This window comes from Octopus sinensis, linkage group LG26 (genome assembly GCF_006345805.1).
Source record: "Octopus sinensis linkage group LG26, ASM634580v1, whole genome shotgun sequence".
In the NCBI taxonomy this organism is placed as follows: Eukaryota; Metazoa; Mollusca; class Cephalopoda; order Octopoda; family Octopodidae; genus Octopus; species Octopus sinensis.
Genome location: NC_043022.1, coordinates 24,066,166 through 24,088,419, shown reverse-complemented (window position 1 = coordinate 24,088,419; position 22,254 = coordinate 24,066,166). Strand labels below are relative to the sequence as shown.

At 39.7% G+C, this 22,254-nt stretch overlaps 1 protein-coding gene across 4 annotated transcripts in view; it reads left to right on the top strand.

The window, feature by feature from the left end:
- The window catches only part of LOC115224708 (mucin-12), a 220,130-nt gene extending 197,943 nt beyond the window's left edge, over window positions 1–22,187 (top strand). For 3 of the 4 annotated variants that reach the window (XM_036513659.1, XM_036513660.1, XM_029795564.2), the window contains 10 exons: window positions 490–573; window positions 9,419–9,627; window positions 11,084–11,128; window positions 11,760–11,858; window positions 14,541–14,630; window positions 15,554–15,767; window positions 15,917–15,985; window positions 17,167–17,220; window positions 18,029–18,218; window positions 19,416–22,187. In XM_036513659.1, coding sequence (XP_036369552.1) covers window positions 490–573; window positions 9,419–9,627; window positions 11,084–11,128; window positions 11,760–11,858; window positions 14,541–14,630; window positions 15,554–15,767; window positions 15,917–15,985; window positions 17,167–17,220; window positions 18,029–18,218; window positions 19,416–20,244 — 1,883 coding nt within the window. In that variant the 3' untranslated portion in view covers window positions 20,245–22,187. The remainder of the gene's footprint in view (window positions 1–489; window positions 574–9,418; window positions 9,628–11,083; window positions 11,129–11,759; window positions 11,859–14,540; window positions 14,631–15,553; window positions 15,768–15,916; window positions 15,986–17,166; window positions 17,221–18,028; window positions 18,219–19,415) is intronic. The other variant, XM_036513661.1, reaches the window with a different exon arrangement.
- Window positions 22,188–22,254: the final 67 nt, after the last annotated feature.

Here is a 22,254-nt window from a genome sequence, read left to right as displayed (position 1 = left end):
CTGTTGATGAGATATTGAAGTACTTCATTAGTGTTTTTGTTAATGATATCATATTTTTTCCTTAATTTTTAATTATTCCTTCACTTTGTCAATTAAGGCCTGCCATTTCGCCTGGGAATGAAATGGAATGAAACTGAAATTCACAAGGGAGAGGAAAAAAGACTATCCTCCCTCCTTTATAAAAAAATTATGAGAAATCTGTTAAATATCTAATGACTCGTTAGTAACCTGTTTATCCTTTTCAGTATTAATAAACTATTGTAGCAAGATTAATTTATTTTAACTATTTTTATTTTATTTTATTTATTTCAATTTTTTGTCAGTGGGAAGTGGCTTTTGTTTGGGGTTGTTTTTTTTTAAATTATTATTATTATTATTTTTTTTTTTACCTTGATTTTTTTCTTGAAAGTTTCCTTTGGGTTTTAAGTCGTTCTTGCGAGATGGGGCAAAGTGTGGAATAAGTTAACGCCTGTGTTTTTCTTTTTCTAGCTCGCCCTCCTCCAACATCGAAGCAGTGCGAGCATTTGGATTTTCCTGGCGGTCTCTGTCCGTCTGTTATTAGTCCATACTTACGTACGTTTCAAAATCTTTTCTGTCAACAACATGGCTTCGTTTGAAAAGAGCTTTTGTTGCCAGCAAGCAGCTTGTTCTTAGCTTAGGCTCATACCTTTCTTGCTACAACCTTTTTACCATTCTCTGACCAAAAGCTTTTTGCTACTTTACCTTTTTCACTAACTACTTTGCAATTAAACCTCTTCTGTTTCACCTTCGCATTTTTGACAGCTTCCCTTTGTTTAGTTTTTTCCTCTTTATTTTATATATACATATATATATATATTACCTATATATATGTATATATATATATACATTTTCAATTTTTCTCCACTAATAGTCTTGATTTCTTGCATAATTTATTTGCGTGTTATTATTATTACTACTACTTCTACTACTACTATTTATCGATTCTTATTTTTCCTTGATTCGTCTTGATACCTTCCTCTATCCCACCCCATCCACTCCTACAGGCCCTGTTTCTTTTTTAATGACCCTTTCAGAAACTCTTAAGAACCCCCACCGACTGCCCATCAACCACCCGTTTGGTACAGAAAATTTCTAAAGTTAAAGCTAACATCCCCCCTCCGTCCCTCTCTCTCCCCTTCTGTCTCACGTGCAATGTATCTGTCTTTCATCCTCTCTATTCAATATTATCTGCCTTCTATAAACGTTGAGGGCCAGATCGGCTTGTCGAGTTGGTTGACATCCCTCACTTGCATAGGTTTTGATCCCCTCTTACCCAGACACCCTTTCAAAGAAAAAGTTCAAGGAAGTAAACCAATATCAGCTAGTATTGAACTATGAGGGGCAAGGCAAGATTTGTGTCTTTGATCATCTTCAACATCGTTTAACGTCTGCTTTCCATGCTAGCATGGGTTGGACGGTTTACTAACCCTGTCCCCATAACTACACAACTTAAAAGCTGTGAGTACAAATGTCTTGTTTTCATAAGTTTTGAATTAAAATCTTTCACCAAACTTTAGTCACAATTTATGTTTCTAACACTAGCTTAGTGGTAATAAAGATATCTTACTAAAGATATCTTTGTTATATTTAAAGTAATTGAAAGAAACACAGAGCATCTCAAAATAAATACGGTAAAGAAAGGGTTAATGCCAATTAAATTGGTGAATATTTTATTATGCCTAAAGTTCTCCGGAATCAGAAGCCAGGTGGAATACTGACCCTTCCCCTGCCCCTCTTACACACACACACCACTGCCCTGATGTTTTGTTTCCTTGCTCTCTAACCATAATAATCTTTAACATTATATTCTGCTCGCAAGACTTCCTCTAACTGATTGATTCTTTTCTCGCACCTCATAACCCCTGCCCTGTTCTTGGAGTGTTTTATTTACTAACCCTGTCCCCATAACTACACAACTTAAAAGCAGTTAAGACCAGTCAGGTATATTATATATTTGTATGTATATCAGATCCTATGTGATCATTTTCTCTTTCTCTACCCCACTTTTCCCCGACTAGACATGAATAGCCATGCAGATCCCAGTGCGGGAATCTGCTGTACCCCCTCTCTCTCATAGTAATCCCCCTCGGCCCTAGCATAAAGCTGAGCCCCCCCACACCTTACCTCACTTAGGTCTCACAGTCCTGTGAACGGCATAGCATCCTCAATAATATAGGTTGTGCAGGAAAACAAAGCACCCAGTCTATGCTTTGAAGTGGTTGGCATTAGGAAGGGCATCCAGCCATAGACACTATGCCAAAGTAGACATTGGAGCAGGCAGAGTGCAGTCCTTTGACACATCAGATCCTCTCAAAGCATCCAACTGATGCCAGCATGGGACATGGGCATTAGATGATGATGAGGTTGATATGAGACAGATGCAACATACTTTCACTTTTACCAATGCCTTGTGACCAGAATATGGTAGAAAGAAAACTGCACAGAAGCTTTGTGTGTGTTTATGCTAGCATCAGTTGTTTACAGCCAATACAGTGTTTTATGTTGTTTGTTATGTCCCATAACATCTCAACAAATATAAACCAGACTGAAATAAGTCCTAGTGTTGATATATATAATCAGTCATTTAGTATTTAAACTGGCCACATCTGACCCAAATATTCTTTGTGTTTCATTTTTGAACTGGCCACCTCTCACACTTACCTGAGATGATGCATGATTAATGCAAAACAATGTAAAGCATTACACTCGACAGAGGAATCTAAACGTTAAAGGGTTAAAATCATTAAAAGCACTGGTCCAGCATGGCTGCAGTTCAGTGACTGAAACATGTAAAAGAACATGTTACATAAAATTTTTTATGCCATGCTGTAATGACATAAAAGAACCCATCAAGCATGAGGGTCTTAGAAATTCTTGAAGAAGAATTTGTTCTTGTGTTGGTCAGTAGAAATTAACTCAGCTTTTTTTTTTTTTTTCCTTATGATTTAGAGATTCTGTGTAAGGCAGTTGTCACATGACTTTGATCCTTTCTGCAATGTCTGTGCCTTATCTATTATCCTAACTGATCAGACATTAATTTAGGCCTATTTCTACCACGCATTGTGTATACCTGCCGAAAAGCTAAGGTGCAGAATCCGTGTTTCCGTGTTTAGATTCTACAGGCAAAGTCTTCAGGCTTCATTTGATAATGCAATAATATTTCACTGCTAAATTATAGATTTAATGATTACACGTTTAATAATAATGGCTTCTAATTTAGGTACAAGGCCAGCAATTTTTTAGGTATACAGGATTAGTTTGTAACCATCAACTCTAAATATTTTATTCTATTGAGCATGGGAGGATAAAAGACAATGTTGATCCCAGCAAGATTTGAACTCAGAACATAAAGTGTTGGAAGAAATACATCCAAGCATTTTCCCTGTGCTCCAACAACTCTACCAGCTTGCTGCCATGAGTGTATGTTTACTGGTAATCAAGATATACAACATGTTTTGAGCTAGCTCCACTCAACCTCTCTGCATTCTTTCTTTTGTACATGTTTGAAGCAATTTTTATAGGCACAGGTGTGGATTTGTGGTAAGAAGCTTGCTTCCTAACCACATGGTTCTAGGTTCAGTCTCACTGCATGGCACTTTAAGCAAGTGTTTTCAACTAAAGCTTTGTGAATGGATTCGATAGACGGAAACTGAAAGAAACCCGTCAAATATATATAGATACAGGCGCAGGAGTGGCTGTGTGGTAAGTAGCTTACTTACCAACCACATGGTTCTGGGTTCAGTCCCACTGCATAGCACCTTGTGCAAGTGTCTTCTTATATTAAAGCCTCATGCCGACCAAAACCTTGAGTGGATTTGGTAGACGGAAACTGTAAGAAGCCCATCGTATATATGTATATGTGTGTCTGTGTTTGTCCCCTCAACATCACTTGACAACATCCCCGTAACTTAGCTGTTTGGCAAAAGAGACTGCTAGAATAAGTGCTAAGCTTACAAAGAATAAGTCCTGGGGGCGATTTGCTCGACTAAAGGTGGTGCCCCAGCATGGCCGCAGTCAAATGACTAAAACAAGTAAAAGAGTATATCTGTGTGTGTGTCTGTGTTTGTCCCCGACCATTGCTTGACAACCAATGTCAGTGTATTTACATCCCTGTAACTTTGTGATCCAGCAAAACACCTGCGCCTCAACATCTGCTTCACATTTCATATTAAGGTCTAATTTCTACAGAAGATGGGACAGCTGCCTCAATAAACTCTACCACAGACCAGTACTTGACTGCTTCTTATACTATCAACCCTCTAGCTCAGTGGTTCTCAACCATTTTTTGCCTATAGACCCCTTTGATTCCTATTTTACTCAGATGAACCCTTCTAGCCATTCGATGTTTAAAATATCATACTTTTATAATTAAATAATAATTAGAATTGTATAAAAAAAAAAATTGTTCCAATATTTTGTGTATTGTAGAAGGATAACCAATTTATTGCAGGTAAAGTTTAACACCAAAATCATTTATAGAACCCCATGGGTCATATGAGCTCTGATTGAGAACCCTATCTGGAGAGATAAAGAGCCATATGGACCTTGGTTGAGAACTAGAGAAGATAAACGGTTAAATTACCCTCTGTAAGATTCAGACTTCAGATGTAGAGGGACAGAATTAAGCTGTAAAATTTGTGTGTGTGTGAAGTTGTTTGGCCTAGTGGTTAAGGATGTTGCACTCATGATCATGGTTTCAATTCCCAAACCAGGCGGCATGTTGTGTTTTTGAGCAAAAGCACTTCGTCACACATTGCTCCAGTCCAATCAGCTGTAACTGTGTTCCCGCTATAGCTGGTGAGTTAACCCTGCAACAGACCGGTGTCTCAATTAGGGGCTAGAGTTTTAATCTCAATTCCTCGTACACCATGGAAACAGGGTCAAACTATGGCTTTATGAGTCCTACAGCCCATGACACACCTCGATGATGCTCCACCGATTCCGCTAATTGACTGTCCCCACCTTGCCCAATGCTCCACCGATTCTTCTGACCCACTCACTCCTTACTTACCATTGCATCTCTAGGGATTTGCCACTGGGATAGAGGATGGGGGTTGCAGTGATGGTGGTGTTCTGTTTTGTTGTTTCAATTTTTTTTGCTTTTGAATTCTTATCGAGATTATTTTGTTTTTCTTTTGCGTGATTCTACCACTGATGTAGCAGTGTATTGGTTTGGCTTTTTTCATGTAGTAGCACTAATTAGTAGTTACCATCAGCATCTCCTTATTTATCGTTTCATTTGATTTGGTTTCGCTTGGCGCCGCGCGATTCCCGTAAAAAATTCTTCTTGCTCGCAGACGGTCGTCCAGTCAGTTCACTGTGGTATTGCGATTCCTAACTGGCTGGTTGACTACCTTTCTACCCTGTCCCTTTCTCTGTCCCTTCCCCTCCCCATCGACTGCTTCCATTGCTGGGGAAACATTCATCACTACAGGTTGCTGGTAATCGTGCAGCTGCCGCTGCGTGTCCACTGCAGTTTCCACTCCACCACCATCCACTTTATACTTACAAACACTAAATCATCATTTTTATATACATAATGCTTCTTGATGATAAAGCATGTGTAGCCATCATCATCTTTACTATCATCACTATACCCCTTCCTTTCTCTCGCTCTCTATCATACACTAATATTATGTCAACCACAATTTGTTCTTGTACCTATCAATACTACATAGTAACAGTTCATATATATGTGTGTGTATGTATGTGTATATATATAATATGTGTATATGTGTGTGTGTACAAGTGTCTCCTACTATAGCCTCGGGCCGACCAAAGCCGTGTGAGTGGATTTGGTAGACGGAAACTGAAAGAAGCCCGTCGTATATATGTATATATATATATGTGTATATGTTTGTGTGTGTTTGTCCCCCTAACATCACTTGACAACCGATGCTGGTGTGTTTACGTCTCTGTAACTTGGCGGTTTGGCAAAAGCGACCGATAGAATAAGTACTAGGCTTACAAAGAATAAGTCCTGGGGTCAATTTGCTCGACAAAAGGCGGTGCTCCAGCATGGCTACAGTCAAATGACTGAAACAAGTAAAAGAGTAACTATTATCATTTTTGCCATGTCGAACTGTTTGACAGGATCCAGCAAGCTGGTGGGGACTGTGTTGAGATCCAGTCTCTACTTTGGCATGGTTCCTATGGCTGGAGGCTCTTTCTAATGCACACCACTTTACAAAGTGTACTGGACGCTTTCTGCCTTTTTTGTGAGACACCAGCAACTCACACAAGACAAAGATGTTCATATGTGGTACACGTGTTTCATCATAGCTATCCTTTAATGCCTGTTTCCTATTACGGCATGGGATGACCAGAGCTGCCAGGTTGGGAGGTTGCACCAGTATACACATACATACACATACATATACACATACATACACATACATACATATACATATATATACACACACATATATATACATATATATACATACATATATATACATACATACATACACACACATACATACACACACATACATACATACACATATATACATACACATATATATATATACACACACATATATATATATATACACACACACACACACATATATATATATATATATATATATGAATGTGTGATCTTGTCAGTCTGTTTGATTGTCTTTTTCCTCTATCCTCTTCTGTTAACACCCTCCTTCTCTTCTTCTCCACTTTCATATATGAAACCAAAGGAATTGATCCACTTTTATTATGTCAAAACCAAATTACTCCTCATCACCTCTGCCCACCCTATATATTTGTGTGTATTGATTGTGGGAAATAGAAATTCAGTGATTTACAGTGTATGTGTGTATATATATATATAGATATACATACACACGCATTTCCATAAAATGTCTCTTTCCCATGCTGGTTTGGCTTAGATGGGAATTGATTTTATGGCCAGATTCTCTTCCTGTTGTCAACACTAACAGGCATAGCTGTGTGGTATGAAGCTTGCTTCCCAACCACATGGTTCCGGGTTCAGTCCCACTGCGTGGCACCTTGGGCAAGCATCTTCTACTACAGCCTCAACCCAGCCAAAGCCTTGTGAGTGGACAGAAACTGAAAGAAGCCCATTTTATATATATATATATATATATTTGTGTTTGTCCCCCACCATCGCTTGACAACCGATGTTGGTGTGTTTACGCTCCTATAACTTAGCAGTTCGGCAAAAGAGACCGATAGAATAAGTCCTGGGGGTGATTTGTTCAACTAATGCGGTGCTCCAGTATGGCCGCAGTCAAATGACTGAAACAAGTAAAAGAATATATATACATCTGCTTGGTATCTAAGGCAAGTATCTTCCACTGCAGTCCTGAGCCAACCAGAGTAAATGGAAACTGAAAGACACCCATCATATATATTTGTATATTTCTATGTGTGTGTGTCTTTGTGTTTGTCTCCCACCACTGCTTGGCAAGCAGTGTTAGTTTGTTTACATCCCCATAATGTAGCAGTTCAGTAAAAAAGGGACCAATAGGAAAAGTATCAGAGATCATTTTGTTTGACTAAACAGTGTTCCAGCATGGCCACAGTCCAGTGACTGAAACAGGCCAAAAATGTGTTTGTGTGTGTGTGTGTATGTATGTTAACACTTCACTATTAACCCTCAAAGACTCCTGCCCTTCCTTATCTGCTGCGTCTTTCATTTCTTCAATGTGGTACCCTAATCTCGCTCCTCCTCCCCCTCTTCCTCTGTCTGCATCATTGAAGCAAATCCCCTGCTCTTCCACAGGAATCTGTTGTTTTCTCTCTTGTTGAACCCCTGACCCATCTTTAAACTCCTTTGTCAACTCTATGAAACCCCAGTAAGTTCTCACCTTTTCCACAGTGGCACTCTGGTACCACCGCAATCTACTGTGTTCATGCCAACTAATTAACAACCAATTAACAAACTTAATACTACTAAATGGTGATGCTTGCATGACTTTAAGAGATATTCTCTTGGATGAAGAAAGAAAATCTAGTCATTTTGTGTGTGTGTGTTATTTAGTATGTATGTCACAGTCAGATATCCAGAGGCCTCTGGTCAAGTACCCAGTGTTGGCAGGTTTGATCTGTTAACATGAAGCTCAAGGTATCTGAATGGGATTCTGGCTGTAACTTGATAATAATAATAATAATAATAATTTACCTTTTTGTATTGAGTACTCTTTCTTCCATTTGTCAACACTAAGACAACGTGTGTGTGTGTTGACAAATTCTGTATGTATACATATATATTTATACACACATGCGCATTGATGAATCCTGTAATAGACACACACACACACACATATATATACGGGTATAGTAATGACTGTGTGGTAAGCAGTTTGATATGTTATACCAGGTTCAGTCCCACTGTCTTCTACTATAGCGTTGGGCCGACCAAAGCCTTGTAAGTGGATTTGGTAGATGGAAACTGAAAGAAGTCCATCGTATGTGTGTATGTGGTTTCATTGTGTGTGTGTGTGTGTATATATATATATAAAAAATAAATGCGCCTTTTAAAGCTCATGGGCCCAGTTTCAATGGTGTATGTGTTCCCCAGCTGGACAGGACACCAGTCCATCACAGCGTTACTCATTTTTGCCACCTGAGTGGACTGGAGCAACGTGATATGAAGTGTTTTACTCATGAACACAACGTGTCACCCGGTCCAGGAATTGAAACCACAATCTTACAATCATGATGCTGATACCCTAACCACTAAGCCACGCGCCTCCACGTGTGTATATATATATATATGTGTGTGTGTGTATATATATATATATATATATATATATATGTAGTAAATGGGAGAAGTACTCAATACAAACAAAAAGTGCAATGTTCTTCTAAGGAATCGCCCATAAATAAAGGAAACTCTAACATAACGTATATCACTGGTTTACCCTAAGTAAAATATGTGTTATGTATATACATACATACATACATTCTTTATATTAATGTATGAATTTCTCTGTATCATGTTTTACACTGTATTCCATGTATCGTGTGATATCCCATATGTTCATAATAGATTATAATTTAAGGCGGCAAGCTGGCAGAATCGTTAGCACGCCGGGCGAAATGCGTAGCCGTATTTCGTCTGCCGTTACGTTCTGAGTTCAAATTCCGCCGTGGTCGACTTTGCCTTTCATCCTTTCAGGGTCGATAAATTAAGTACCAGTTACTCACTGGGGTCGATGTAATCGACTTACTCCGTTTGTCTGTCCTTGTTTGTCCCCTCTATGTTTAGCCCCTTGTGGGCAATAAAGAAATATATATTGATGTATGAATTTCTCTGTATCATGTTTTACACTGTATTCCATGTATCGTGTGGTATTCCACATGTTCATAATAGATTACAATGTGCTTCCCATGTGATATCCCTCTTTATTAACCTCCTTTCTTTGTTCTCTCATAGATGCTGACTATTTGCAACGTGAAGTGAGCAACCGGTTGTTGGCCCATGACCGAACCGCTCCGCTCGGACCGGCCTCCTACATGAGGACAGAGATGCACCAACACCAACATCAACATATGCATCAACATCAACACACACACCAACACACGATTGGTCTAAGCACCCCTCCATTCTCACCTTCTCTACTGCCCAACAATGCGCAGCACCTGGTAAGTTTTTGAACCATCATCAGTAAACTCTGTAATCAGCCGCACAATATTATTGCCCAAGAGTACCCTGAATGTAACCAGACATCACTTTGATATCTTTTACCTTTTTTTCAATCATTAGACTGTGGCCATGCTGGGGCACCACCTCTCTCTCTTTCTCTTTTATTTGTTTCAGTCATTTGACTGCGGTCGTGCTGGAGCACCGCCTTTTAGTCGAGCAAATCGACCCCAGGACTTATTCTTTGTAAGCCTAGTACTTAGCCTATCGGTCTCTTTTGCCGAACCGCTAAGTTACGGGGACGTAAACACACCAGCATCGGTTGTCAAGCGATGTTGGGGAGACAAACACAGACACACAAACACACACACATATATATACATATATACGACGGGCTAATAATAATGATAATAATAATAATAATGATGAGGTGGAAATTTGGCACAAGGCCAGCCATTTTTAGTCGACCTCAGCAGTATTTGAACTCAAAACATAAAGATGGACAAAATGCCACTAAGCATTTAGTTCGGTGTGGTAGCAATTCTTCACACTCACTGCCTTAATAATGATAATAATAATAATATGATTGTCAAATATAAATTAACTTAGAATTTTGATGAAAGGTTTTCATTTACATTAGTATAAATCAGGAAGTTTGTGTCTTGGAATCATGGAGTAAGCTCAAATGGGTTGGCTCCAAAAATGATGAAATAATGTTCCCACTGTTGGATTTTAGGTTTTGGTCTTGTTTGAAGGTTTTTATACGTATTTTCACATAATTCTTGCTATTTGGTTTCTAAAATGTTTATTCTTGGCTTTTTTATATATGTGTGTGTATATATATATATATATAAATATATATATATATGTGTTGTAAATGTTTATTGAGCGGAAACACCTAAAAGTTCCACGAGGCTCCAGCAGGGGGTGTACTATTTCACCACTCTTTCTCCCACTCTTTCTTCTGTTGGCCTGCTCGCTTAGCCAGTGGGGTGGCGTCATTTGAAGGCTAAAACAATGCGATGTGTAACTACATCTGATGGACTGGTGATCACGAGCAAAACGCCTACTGTCTACCCCACTGTCTTGTTTGTAAGCCACCCCCCTTATCCTCTGGCCTATAAGGCCAGTAATACTACTTATACCAAAAATGTGATACTTAAATCTATTTTAATGATTGGTGATTACATTAGTTTTATAGGTTTAAATATATTATTTTCAAACTAGAAATTGTTGTTGTCTCAATGGTCTTGTGGGTAAAGACATGGACACAGCAGCACATATACTCCTTGGACAAAGGTTCCATCCTTGTAAAAGTATTCAGTGTTTGTTTTTTTTCCCCCCTTCTCCAGTTACAGAGATCGTTTGTGTGTGTGTTATATTTTTGTGGGTTTACCTTTCTTTCTTGATCCTGTTTCACTCTGTTCTTATCCAGTATTTCCATATTTTTACTTGCAGTTTGAGAAAATCCCCCGATATGAGCCCTCATTCTACCGCCAAGGAGTAAGTTATTCACTCTTTTCAACATTTGCAACTGTTATTGCTATGACTGTAGTGTGGACATGGTGTGTGTGTGTGTGTGTGTGTGTGTGTGGCAAGACATACACATGTTTGTGTATGTAGCTGTGTTTGCGTGTGTGTAAATATGACTGTGTGGTAAGTAGCTTGCTTACCAACCACATGGTTCCAGGTTCAGTCCCACTGCGTGGCACCTTGGGCAAGTGTCTTCTACTATAGCCTCGGGCCAACCAAAGCCTTGTGAGTGGATTTGTTAGACGGAAACTGAAAGAAGCCTGTCGTATATATGTATGTATATATATATATATATATGTGTGTATGTATGTTTGTGTGTCTGTGTTTGTCCCCCTAGCATTGCTTGACAACCGATGCTGGTGTGTTTATGTCCCCGTAACCTAGCGGTTCGGCAAAAGAGACAATAGAATAAGTACTGGGCTTACAAAGAATAAGTCCTGCATCGAGTTGCTTGACTAAAGGTGGTGCACCAGCATGGCCGCAGTCAACTGACTGAAACAAGTAAAAGAGAGTAAAGAGTATATGTATGTATGTATAACCATAACTTCATTTGAATGCTAAACCAACCAAACTAATAAAAATTTCTTCTATCGTTCCACAGATTCCGGGACTCAGTTATGCTTTACCCTCACTGCTGACCCCAGCTGCTCCAGGAACTGCCCCCTTAAATTCTGGCATACCTGGGGCTTTTCAACCTAAAGTAATTCTTCTATATTTCTTGCTTTTATTTCCCTACATTTATTACCATAATTTTTGTATTTAGGAATGGTCATTTTGCCAGTTTAGCCAATAAAAACACGCACACTATATATATTTGGTGTTACTTTGTTTCAGCGTTATTTATTTTTTACATTGATAGGCGCAGGAGTGGCTGTGTGGTAAGTAGCTTGCTTACCAACCACATGGTTCCCGGTTCAGTCCCACTGCGTGGCACCTTGGGCAAGTGTCTTCTACTATAGCCTCAGGCCAACCAAAGCCTTGTGAGTGGATTTGGTAGATGGAAACTGAAAGAAGCCCGTCATATATATGTATATATATATATATATATATGTGTGTGTGTGTGTGTGTGTGCGTTTGTATGTCTGTGTTTGTCTCACTAGCATCGCTTGACAACCGATGCTGGTGTGTTTATGTCCCCGTTACTTAGCGGTTTGGCAAAAGAGACTGATAGAATAAGTACTGGGCTTACAAAAGAATAAGTCCCGGGGTCGAGTTGCTCGATTAAAGGTGGTGCTCCAGCATGGCCGCAGTCAAATGACTGAAAAGAGTAAAAGAGAATCTTAATCTTATTTTGGCCATTCCTAAATACAACAATATCTGTTTCAACACACAATTTCACATAAAAAATCTTGCACAACAAATATATTACCATTATTATTATTATTATTTTAGTCAATTTCATCTTTCATCCTTTCAGGGGTCGATGCAATAAACTAGTCCCCAACTCTCTCCCGAATTTGAGGCCTTGTGCCCTATGTTAGAAAGGATTATCATCATCATTATGATTATTATTGTTCAAATATTAAGTGGCATAACAGATTCCTCCCTTTTCTCCCCCTCTGTTCTTTTACTGTCAATACAAACTCTGTGATCCCCAACAACTAGTAAAACCCCATTCATTTAGTGTAAAGAGAGGGTTTGGTCATTGCTTTCAACATCCACCATTCAGAGCTGACATGGAAAAAAGGGGATGTTAAACTATGATGATGTGGATGATAAACACATACACACACAGACAGACAGGCATTCATTGGTCTTGAAAGACCATGGGTCTGAACCTGGAGAATTTCGTGTCAGCTGCTGACGGTGGTGCCGCACCCACTGTGACTATACGAGCCCATGCAGCAGTGGAAGTTTTGCACATAGCGGCTGCATTTGAAGAAGCTCTCTACACTTTTCTGTTCTTCAAGTGGGCTTTTCTTTGCTGGCAAGATCCAGTTTCCCCATGATTATTTCGATCCCCTTGCATAGAGTACTTGCCTCCAGCGTGGGCAATCATTTCCGACCTCCTCCCATCTCAGGACATCCTGATCTCTTGACTTCGTATCAATCACTCTTGCAGACATCCTTGGAACGAAGACGAGGTCATCCTTGTGCTCTCAAGCCAAGGACCATGGTCAGTCTTTCACACATACTCCACCAGCTAAATATCACTAGATTACCAGCTACTGATGTCTCAATATTGGCAGCTATCATCATCTTTGTACTAATAGGATTAAAGGGGGTGGCTTTCAGCCTGTTAATTAGCAGAGGAAAAGGGGGTTGTTGTAGTAAGGGAGAGGATAATTCTAGGGTTGATGGTGGTAGGTTGTTTATTGAGACGAGCTGCAGTAGCAATATGAGGAGGTGGGGTAACAGTAATGATGTTAATTAAAGTGTTTGTCGTTTATGGTAATGGTGGTGGTGGAGGGGTTAGTGGTAATGTTAACATGTTATGTTAGTGATAATAATTACAAGCGTGGTGGTGACTGCAGTAGTAGTAGTGGAAGATCTAAAATTCATAATTAGACATAGGGTGCATAATAGGGATCATTTGCTTCTGTATGTGTATAAGTGTGTGGGAGTAACATGACCAAAACTAGTGGGAGGATTTGAAATTAGCAAAACAGGGTCTAACAAAACCGTAATTAAATTATTCAAAGCAACAGAAGAGCAGTATTAATAGCAAAAGGTAATCTTGACTTCCAATTTAACCTTTGGGTATTTATTAATAGTATTCTGTTTCTTTCACTATTAATTATTTTTTTAATACACCCTCTAGCTATTTGCTCGAGTAGACACCGAGATTTTGTATATCGCTGAAGGGAGATTCAGCTGTTATCTGCTGCTGGATATCTGTCACTGAGAAACCCACAGCAGGGTGAAATTACATGATCTGACAGTTCCAGTGGCCACAGCAGAGAATTCTCATGAAACCTTATGAGAGATCCTCTCAAGGTAAACGAAGCAGTACTCTGTGTTCTAACACAACCTCCTCATTAAGTTGGAGATCAAGATTACCTAATTAACTATATGGTGTTAATGAGTTGCTTTGTACTTCTCTATGGTATAGAATGAGAGCTTGCCACACCTGTTGTCTCCTCCCCATTAACAAACTTTACTCTCGCATACCACACCTGCCCCCCCCTCACCCACCTGCATCTACTCCCATACAATTATGTTAATATTTACTATCCTTACAATCACACAAGCACATCTGTCATCCTCCATTTACAGTCTCTTACTACCTGTACAATCATGTCATACCTGTCTTTCCATCACATGCCACAGCTGTTATCTTCCACCACCACCCTTTCTGCTTGCTATTACTACAATTATGTCATCCACCCCAGCTCTGTGTCATAACTCAACATGTTTTTAAATGTCACCATTGTCTCCACAGACCATCAATCCTGGGGGTATATCATCTGACCCAGCTTTACTGTCTCTTCGAGAACGTGTGAAACCTGGTCCTTCTCCAGTGACACCAAAGGTAACTACATACCCTTTTCACTTCATCTCCAGCCATGCCCACCCCCACTGTGGGTCTTTTACTTTTTCAAGCTCTTATATGAGTAACCGACAACATTAAATTCCATAATAAACTAATAACTACATGATTGTTGCTCAGCTGCCTTCCCCTTTATTTTATCGTGCAGGTGCTAATTACAAAACGTGTGTGCATGTGCACAAGCAACCAGCTCAGAAGATATATCGACACACACACTCACACCTAATATCAATACTACACTTAACACATCATGCTTTAAGCTATCATCTAACCTTTCATCATCTGGCACAAGATGCCCTGTCCCCCTCTCAAGGATTCCTTGTCTTGCAAGTTATTTGGTGACTCTGCAGGTGCCACATGAGAAGCATCCAGGCCACACTGTGAAGTGTTTGGCATTTGGAAGGGCATCCAGCTGTAAAAACTATGCCGAAACTGACCTCTCCTGTGTTGGTGCCACGTAAGCTCTGAGTTCACTCTGCAAGGTGGTTAGTATTAGGAAGGGCATCTAACTGTAAAAACCATGCCAAAGCCTCCCACCTGGCTGACTCCTGTCAAACCGTCCAATGACTAAACTGACTTGATGGAATAACTAACAACATGTATATATTGATGAATGCGGCAAGCTGGCAGAATCATTAGCACACCAGGCATAATACTTAGCAACATTTCATCTGGCTTTACATTCCGAGTTCAAATGCTGCTGAGATCAACTTTGCCTTTCATCCTTTCAGAGTCAATAAAATAAATACCAGTTGGGTCCTGGGGTCGAAGTTATCGACTTAACACCTCCCCCGAAATTGCTGGCCTTGTGCCAAAATTTGAAACTAATGTATATATATATATATTGATGATGATGTTAATGATCTTGATGTAATTCATCTTGTTCTGTATTTTTTCTATTCTAGAAAACTGGTAAATGGTGTGCAGTGCATGTGCAGGTTGCCTGGCGCATCTACCACCACCAGCAGAAACAACACGAAGCACAGAAGGGTGGTGCAGACACAAAACCAGTTATAGACCCACTGCGACCCCCTACCCATCTTTTACCCAACAGTAATATACATCGTCCTCCAGATTTAGGGAGCAGCGCTCAGCCTGCACTTATAAGTCCTTTCATGGGTAAGTCGGACCTTTCCCTTTGGTTTTGTGTTAAAGAGTTTGTACAAGTTAACCCTTCAGCATTCAAGTTTCGTTGTCAACTACATTGATTAATTTGAAACAATGTGAATAAATAAACACTCATTATTATATATTCTGTTTCGTTTCAGGATCTACAAGACCTCCATTTGATTCAGGGCCCACACACCACAGCAGCTTTTTAAACCCAGCTCATATAGGTAAGGTCCTTAGGGTCTCACTGATTCAAATCTACTGTTGCGTGTGTATGAGTGAGATATTGTTTATACAGGGACACCTCAACTTACATCAGAATCAGTTCCAAAAAATTTGACTTGACTTGAAAAACAATGTAACACCCTAACCTTTCATCATCTGGCACAAGATTCCCTGTCCCCCTCTCAAGGATTCCTTGTCTTGCAAGTTATTTGGTGACTCTGCAGGTGCCACGTAAGAAGCATCCAGACCACACTGTGAAGTGTTTGGCATTTGGAAAGGCATCCAGCTGTAAAAACTATGCCGAAACCGACCTCTCCTGTGCTGGTGCCACGTAAAAAGCACTGAGTCCACTCAGCAAGGTGGTTAGTATTAGGAAGGGCATTTAACTGTAAAAACTATACCAAAGCCTAGTGCAATCTCCCACCTGGCTGACTCCTGTCAAACTGTCCAACCCGTTCTAACATGGAAGGCGAACATTAAATGATGGTGATTTGCCTTATGTGTGTTTTAAATGATTTACACGTGTTTTATTTGATTTTCTACTTCAGTGTTGGGTTTTAGGTTCTTTTTGAATTTCTATGTTTTTAAATATGTTTACTTGATACTGATGTTAAAGTCAGATAGATTGACTCAAGTTGAGGTTTATTTCTTTCTAGTCATTTTTTTTAAGAAAGAAAAAAAACCAATGTGAAGTCGAGAAAGACACAACTTGAGATGACCTAAGTTGAGGCATGCCTGTATTTTTCTGTATGTGTGTGTGAGGCACTGTATGTACTCTCACGTATGTGTGTAATATACTCTGTCTACTGTTGTGTGTGTATAATATATTGTATCTATTGTCGTGTGTGACATTATTGAATGTACTGTCATACAAACATACAGATGATAAAATATAGGGACAGTTTATGAAAAAAAAACAAAAGACGAAGACAGGTGGTGTACAAAACAAACAGCTGTATTAGTATAACGTTTCGAGCCTATGCTCTTCTACAGAAAGGGACACAGAAAAAACAAGGAGAGAAAAAAATGTGTGTAGTGGCTAACGATCTATCATGGCATCAGATGATAATATATATCAACAGAGATATTGACGGTTGGCGGACCCCCTTAAAGTCTCCTGCCCCCAGTAATCTTAATGTCATCAAATTTCTGACTGAATCCCTATTTTTTGCTTGTATTTCAGGTGTATCACCATTTGCACGGCCATCTCCGTACAGTGTTGGCTTCCCTGGTCTAGGTAAGAACTACTTACTTTAAACGTCAACAGTTTACCTTGTGAAACCTGTCCCCTCTACCTTATGCTGAATTTACCTTTCTCTACAATCCAGTAATCACACATTACGTATGAATGGTTATAGATATTGTTGTTTAGCCTTTGGTCAATTTTGACCCAGCAGACCTATACTGAAAGGTCTTAGCCGTGACCATCTTGTCATTTAGTTTTCAGACATAATATTGTAAATAAGACCACATCCAATATATCCTTTTTTCTTGGAAGTAGGATGTAGTTTCTATTTCTAGCAACTTGTGAGACCTTGTAGGGCTCCCTCATTGGCTCTTGTTACCTGTTACAAGAGATTGTTCCAACAGAATCAACAAGATTGTTAGCTGTTGTATGATTTTATACCTATCACTTATATATTATATATACACAGCTTTTGAGTAGCACTTACGTGTACTCCCTTCTCTCTTACCAGTTAGTCCTCCACCTTCTCTCTATGCTGCTGCTCTCTCCTTTGACTTCTCTCTCTCCTTCCACATCATCATTGTCTCTCTCTCTCTCTGTTACGCTGTCTGCCCCCTATCCCATCATCACCACCTTCCCTACCACTCTCCTCTCCTCCCACCACAATCTATCATGGCGTCAGATGATAATATATATAAACAGAGATATTGACGGTTGGTGGACCCCCTTAAAGTCTCCTTCTGTGTGTGTGTCCCCCCCCAATGATCTTAATGTCATCACATTTCTGACTGAATCCCTATTTTTTGCTTGTATTCTAAAGACTTCTAAATCTTTAACCCGTTCTCTTTGTGTCTTGCAGGAAATAGTTTATTTAATGGTGCCAGAGAACTGTCCAGCATGTCAACACTGTCTCCAGAATGGAACCGCTTACACAAGACACCTTCATCTTTCCCTACTCCGCCAACGTGGCCCAAAACCGATGAACGGGAGAAGGAGCGGGAGAGGGAGCTGAGTCTGCATGACAGAAGGAAAGAAGAAGAACGTGAACGGTACGTAGATTTGCTCTTTGGTTCCGGCCATGACCTTCCTGTTAGTGACCCCTAACTGCTTTGATCTTGGTCGACCCTAATCAAAGACATCCCAGTTCTGGCTGTTTCTTTTATTTTACCCATGTAATGTATGGTGCAAAATAATTTATCAACACAGAAGCAAACAGACAGTGTGTAATTAGGTTTATGCTCTAGAAATTAGAAAAAAAATTTTCTAAGTTTTGAGTGGTGCTAGACCTCACCAGTTCTGATGCCATGTACAAAGCACCCAGTCCACTCTGTAAATTGTGGAGAATTAGACATTGGAGCTTGGTGCAGTCCTATGGCTTGCAAGCTCCTGTCAAACCATCCAACCCATTGCCAGCATGGATGAGGAATATTAAATGATCTGTATTAATGGTTATAGATATTGTTGTTTAGCCTTTGGTCAATTTTGACCCAGCAGACCTATACTGAAAGGTCTTAGCCATGACCATCTTGTCATTTAGTTTTCAGACATAATATTGTAAATATGACCACATCCAATATATCCTTTTTTTCTCGGAAGTAGGATGTAGTTTCTATTTCTAGCAACTTGTGAGACCTTGTAGGGCTCCCTCATTGGCTCTTGTTACCTGTTACAAGAGATTGTTCCAACAGAATCAACAAGATTGTTAGCTGTTGTATGATTTTATACTTAAATCCCTGTCACTGTTAATTACCTTCTGGAGTAGTCAAGAAAGGCTAGTAGTTTGTTTCATATACTCTTTTCCTTGTTTCAGTTATTTGACTGTGACCATGCTGGAGCACCGCCTTTAGTCGAGCAAATCGACCCCAGGACTTATTCTTTGTAAGCCTAGTATTTATTCTATCGGTCTCTTATGCCGAACCGCTAGTTTACAGGGACATAAACACACCAGCATCGGCTGTCAAGCGATGTTGGGGAGACAAACACAGACACATATATATATATATATACGACGGGCTTCTTTCAGTTTCTGTCTACCAAATCCACTCACAAGGCTTTGGTCGACCCGAGGCTATAGTAGAAGACACTTGCCCAAGGTGCCATGCAGTGGGACTGAACCCGGAACCATGTGGTTGGTAAGCAAGCTACTTACCACACAGCCACCTATGAAATGTTTGCTATTTAAAATTGTTCTAATATCAACCCTTCTGGTTTTGCTTCTAAATGTGTTTTTCTTTTACTATTTTCAGAGAAAGAAGAAACCTCGAGAGGTTAACCAGTCTTGATATTGACCGTGGTAGGGAGAAGGATCGAAGCGACAGATACAGAGAAGCAGAAAGACGTCGGTCGCGATCCCGATCTCGTTCCCCGATAAGAAACGGTCGGCTTGAAGCAGCCAAAGCTGAGGTGGTTGATAAACGCCACGAAGAGAAGGTCAGCATAAAGATCAAAGAGGAACGCCGAGAGGAAGAGGCTCAACTACTCGAACGCGATAAACTGTTACGAAGTAACGAGTATTTGTTTGGCCCCCTATCCCATACTGCAGCCACCATGCCTGTCAACATGCTGGAAAGGGCACGCATGATTGGACCACGATATTTCAGTAACGAACGTCCACAGCTCGGGGTTTGGAGTCACTACGAGAAAGGTTTCGATGTTGCGCATCACCGATTAGACTTACGAGATATTGAACGCGAGCGAGAGCGCGAACACATGCGAGACCTTTATCTAAGAGAACGGATGTTTGAACGCATGCCGTTCTTTGAACGAGAACGCTACGAGTACGAGCAAAACAAACTGCCGGCATTGAGAGCCGTTGATCCGTTGTCGGTCGGACATTTCCCCCGCACCGTCAGTCCTATGGTCAACCATTCTAGTAAGAGTAACTCCCCAGCGAGTATACCAGGGGCCCCACCCCCTCTGATTCCCTCATCGACTACATCACATCCTCGCAGTCATACAAACTCTCCCGCCAGTTCAAAATCAAAGGCAAATAGTCCATTAGACAGTGCAAATGAGTTGAAAGACAAACGAGATAGCCATTCTAGCTCTACGGATCCTGAGGCTCATTCTAGATAGGACTAACTCAAAACTATTTGATGGAATTGTATTTAAAAATTTATTGGAACAAAAAACACACTTTTTTTTTTTTTTGAAATTTGAGGAAGAAGAAGAAGAAAAAAACAATTTTTTTCTTTTTTTTTTTTAATAAAAACCAATTCATTGTAAGAAAGTGCTTTTTTTTCTGTTTAATTGTGATGGAAAGAAAAGACATTGATTTTGATACCGTGAATATTGTGTGTAGGTCTTTCACTGTACTGTGTACGGTTCTTTGGTGAGACTCGAAGACTGGCCACGCTGAAAAGCTTCCAGGACTTTGCAGAATTTAAAATAAATAAATAAATATATGAAAAAATTAAAATGATGGTTTTTGACGATGATTGATAGCCACAACACTTCCTATATATGGCAGCACCAAAGATAGAAAGATGATAAAAATAACTGACTGGGAGATTGTTGTATTTAAACAAACAAATCTTACTGAACCAAAAAAACAGAGAAACCACATCAGGCCACCTGCTGTTTGATGATGCTGCTGTTGTTGTTATTGTTGTGTTGTTTGTAGTTCCATGAAAGAGAGCGAGAAGTTTGTGTGTGCGTGTGTGTGTGTGTGCGAGCGCGTTTGTATGTGCGTGCGTCTCTGTGTGCGTATGCATGCGTGTATTTTAGTGTGCTGCAAGACCTGTCTAGGTTGGCAGGAGGTTGCCCCTTGCCCGTCCGACAACCAAGCCTTTTTCTTTCTCTTTCTTTCTATCTCTATCTCCCCGCCATCCCCGCCCCTCTCCTCCCCCTGCCTCCCCGCCACCGCTCGTGTTGTCAGGAAGAACTAGGGGGTCAGCCGCCTTTCCCTAGCATCTAGTGAGTGTCACATGTTATATGCACCTATAGGAACCTCTGTAAAATCGCTGGTGGTTAGCACCTGGCACACCAGTACACCGTTCATGTGATTGCTCAATGTAATAACTCATTCTATTTTGCCTATTTTGCAAAAAAAAAAAAAAAATAATAATAATAATAAATAAATTTAATGAATTTTAACAGATTAAAAACTTGAAATTTCAAACCCTCCCCCCTTCTCCAATTTTAAGTCAGCAGACTGTTAAAAAAACACACAAAAAAAAAAAAAAGCTGGTGAAGTGGAGCTATACAGATGGAAAATGGCTGGATTTGCTTTTCAGCCGTTCTCGCTGGCTGACCGGCGCATAAATACTAGCTGAGGTGACTAGTGCATAGCTAGCTGAAGTGACCAGCGCGTAAACTAGCTGAGCTCAAGCCAGCATATATAACTTAACTGAATTGACCAGTGCAAAACCAGCTGAGCTCATCGTGAATTATTTAGCTGAACGGACCAGTGTATAAGTAGCTGAGCTGACCAGCACACACACACACACACACACTCACACTCACACACACAAAAAGAAAAAAGCAAAAAAATATACTGAGTTCACCAGTGCATAATTAACAGCTGACCAGCGCATAACTAGTTGAGCTGACCTGAGCAGTACACATAGCTAGCCAGAGATGGGAATGTATGCAGAGAAAGGATCATTTCTTAAAGAAAATTTAAAAGACAAAGAAAATATTGACGAAAGATTTCATTTCATGTTTTTTTTGTTTTGATTTTTTTTTTTTTGGTAAATCTTCGATTTTATTACAGCTGTTATTATTATTATTATTATCATTATTATTGATTTTTTTTTCTCTCTCTTTGCTTTGTTTTTGTCCAAATTTGGAATTGGTTGCAAAGCTGTGAAAATTCTGGCCATGAAGAAAAAAAAAAAAAAATCAATTTAGAGATGAATTTTTTTTTACAAAAAAATAAATAAAATAAAACAAGTACATCTTTCTAAATTTTCTATCTCTTGTACCCTACCCACTGCCCCCTATCTCTCTCAACCACCTTCAATTTCTTGTTTCAATGTATTTCTCTAAAATTCTTAAATCAATTCCTAATTTTATTCAAAAAAAAGAAAATTGTCTGCTAGACCATTCACACCACCTCAATTAGCCAGTTCCCTCCTTACAAAC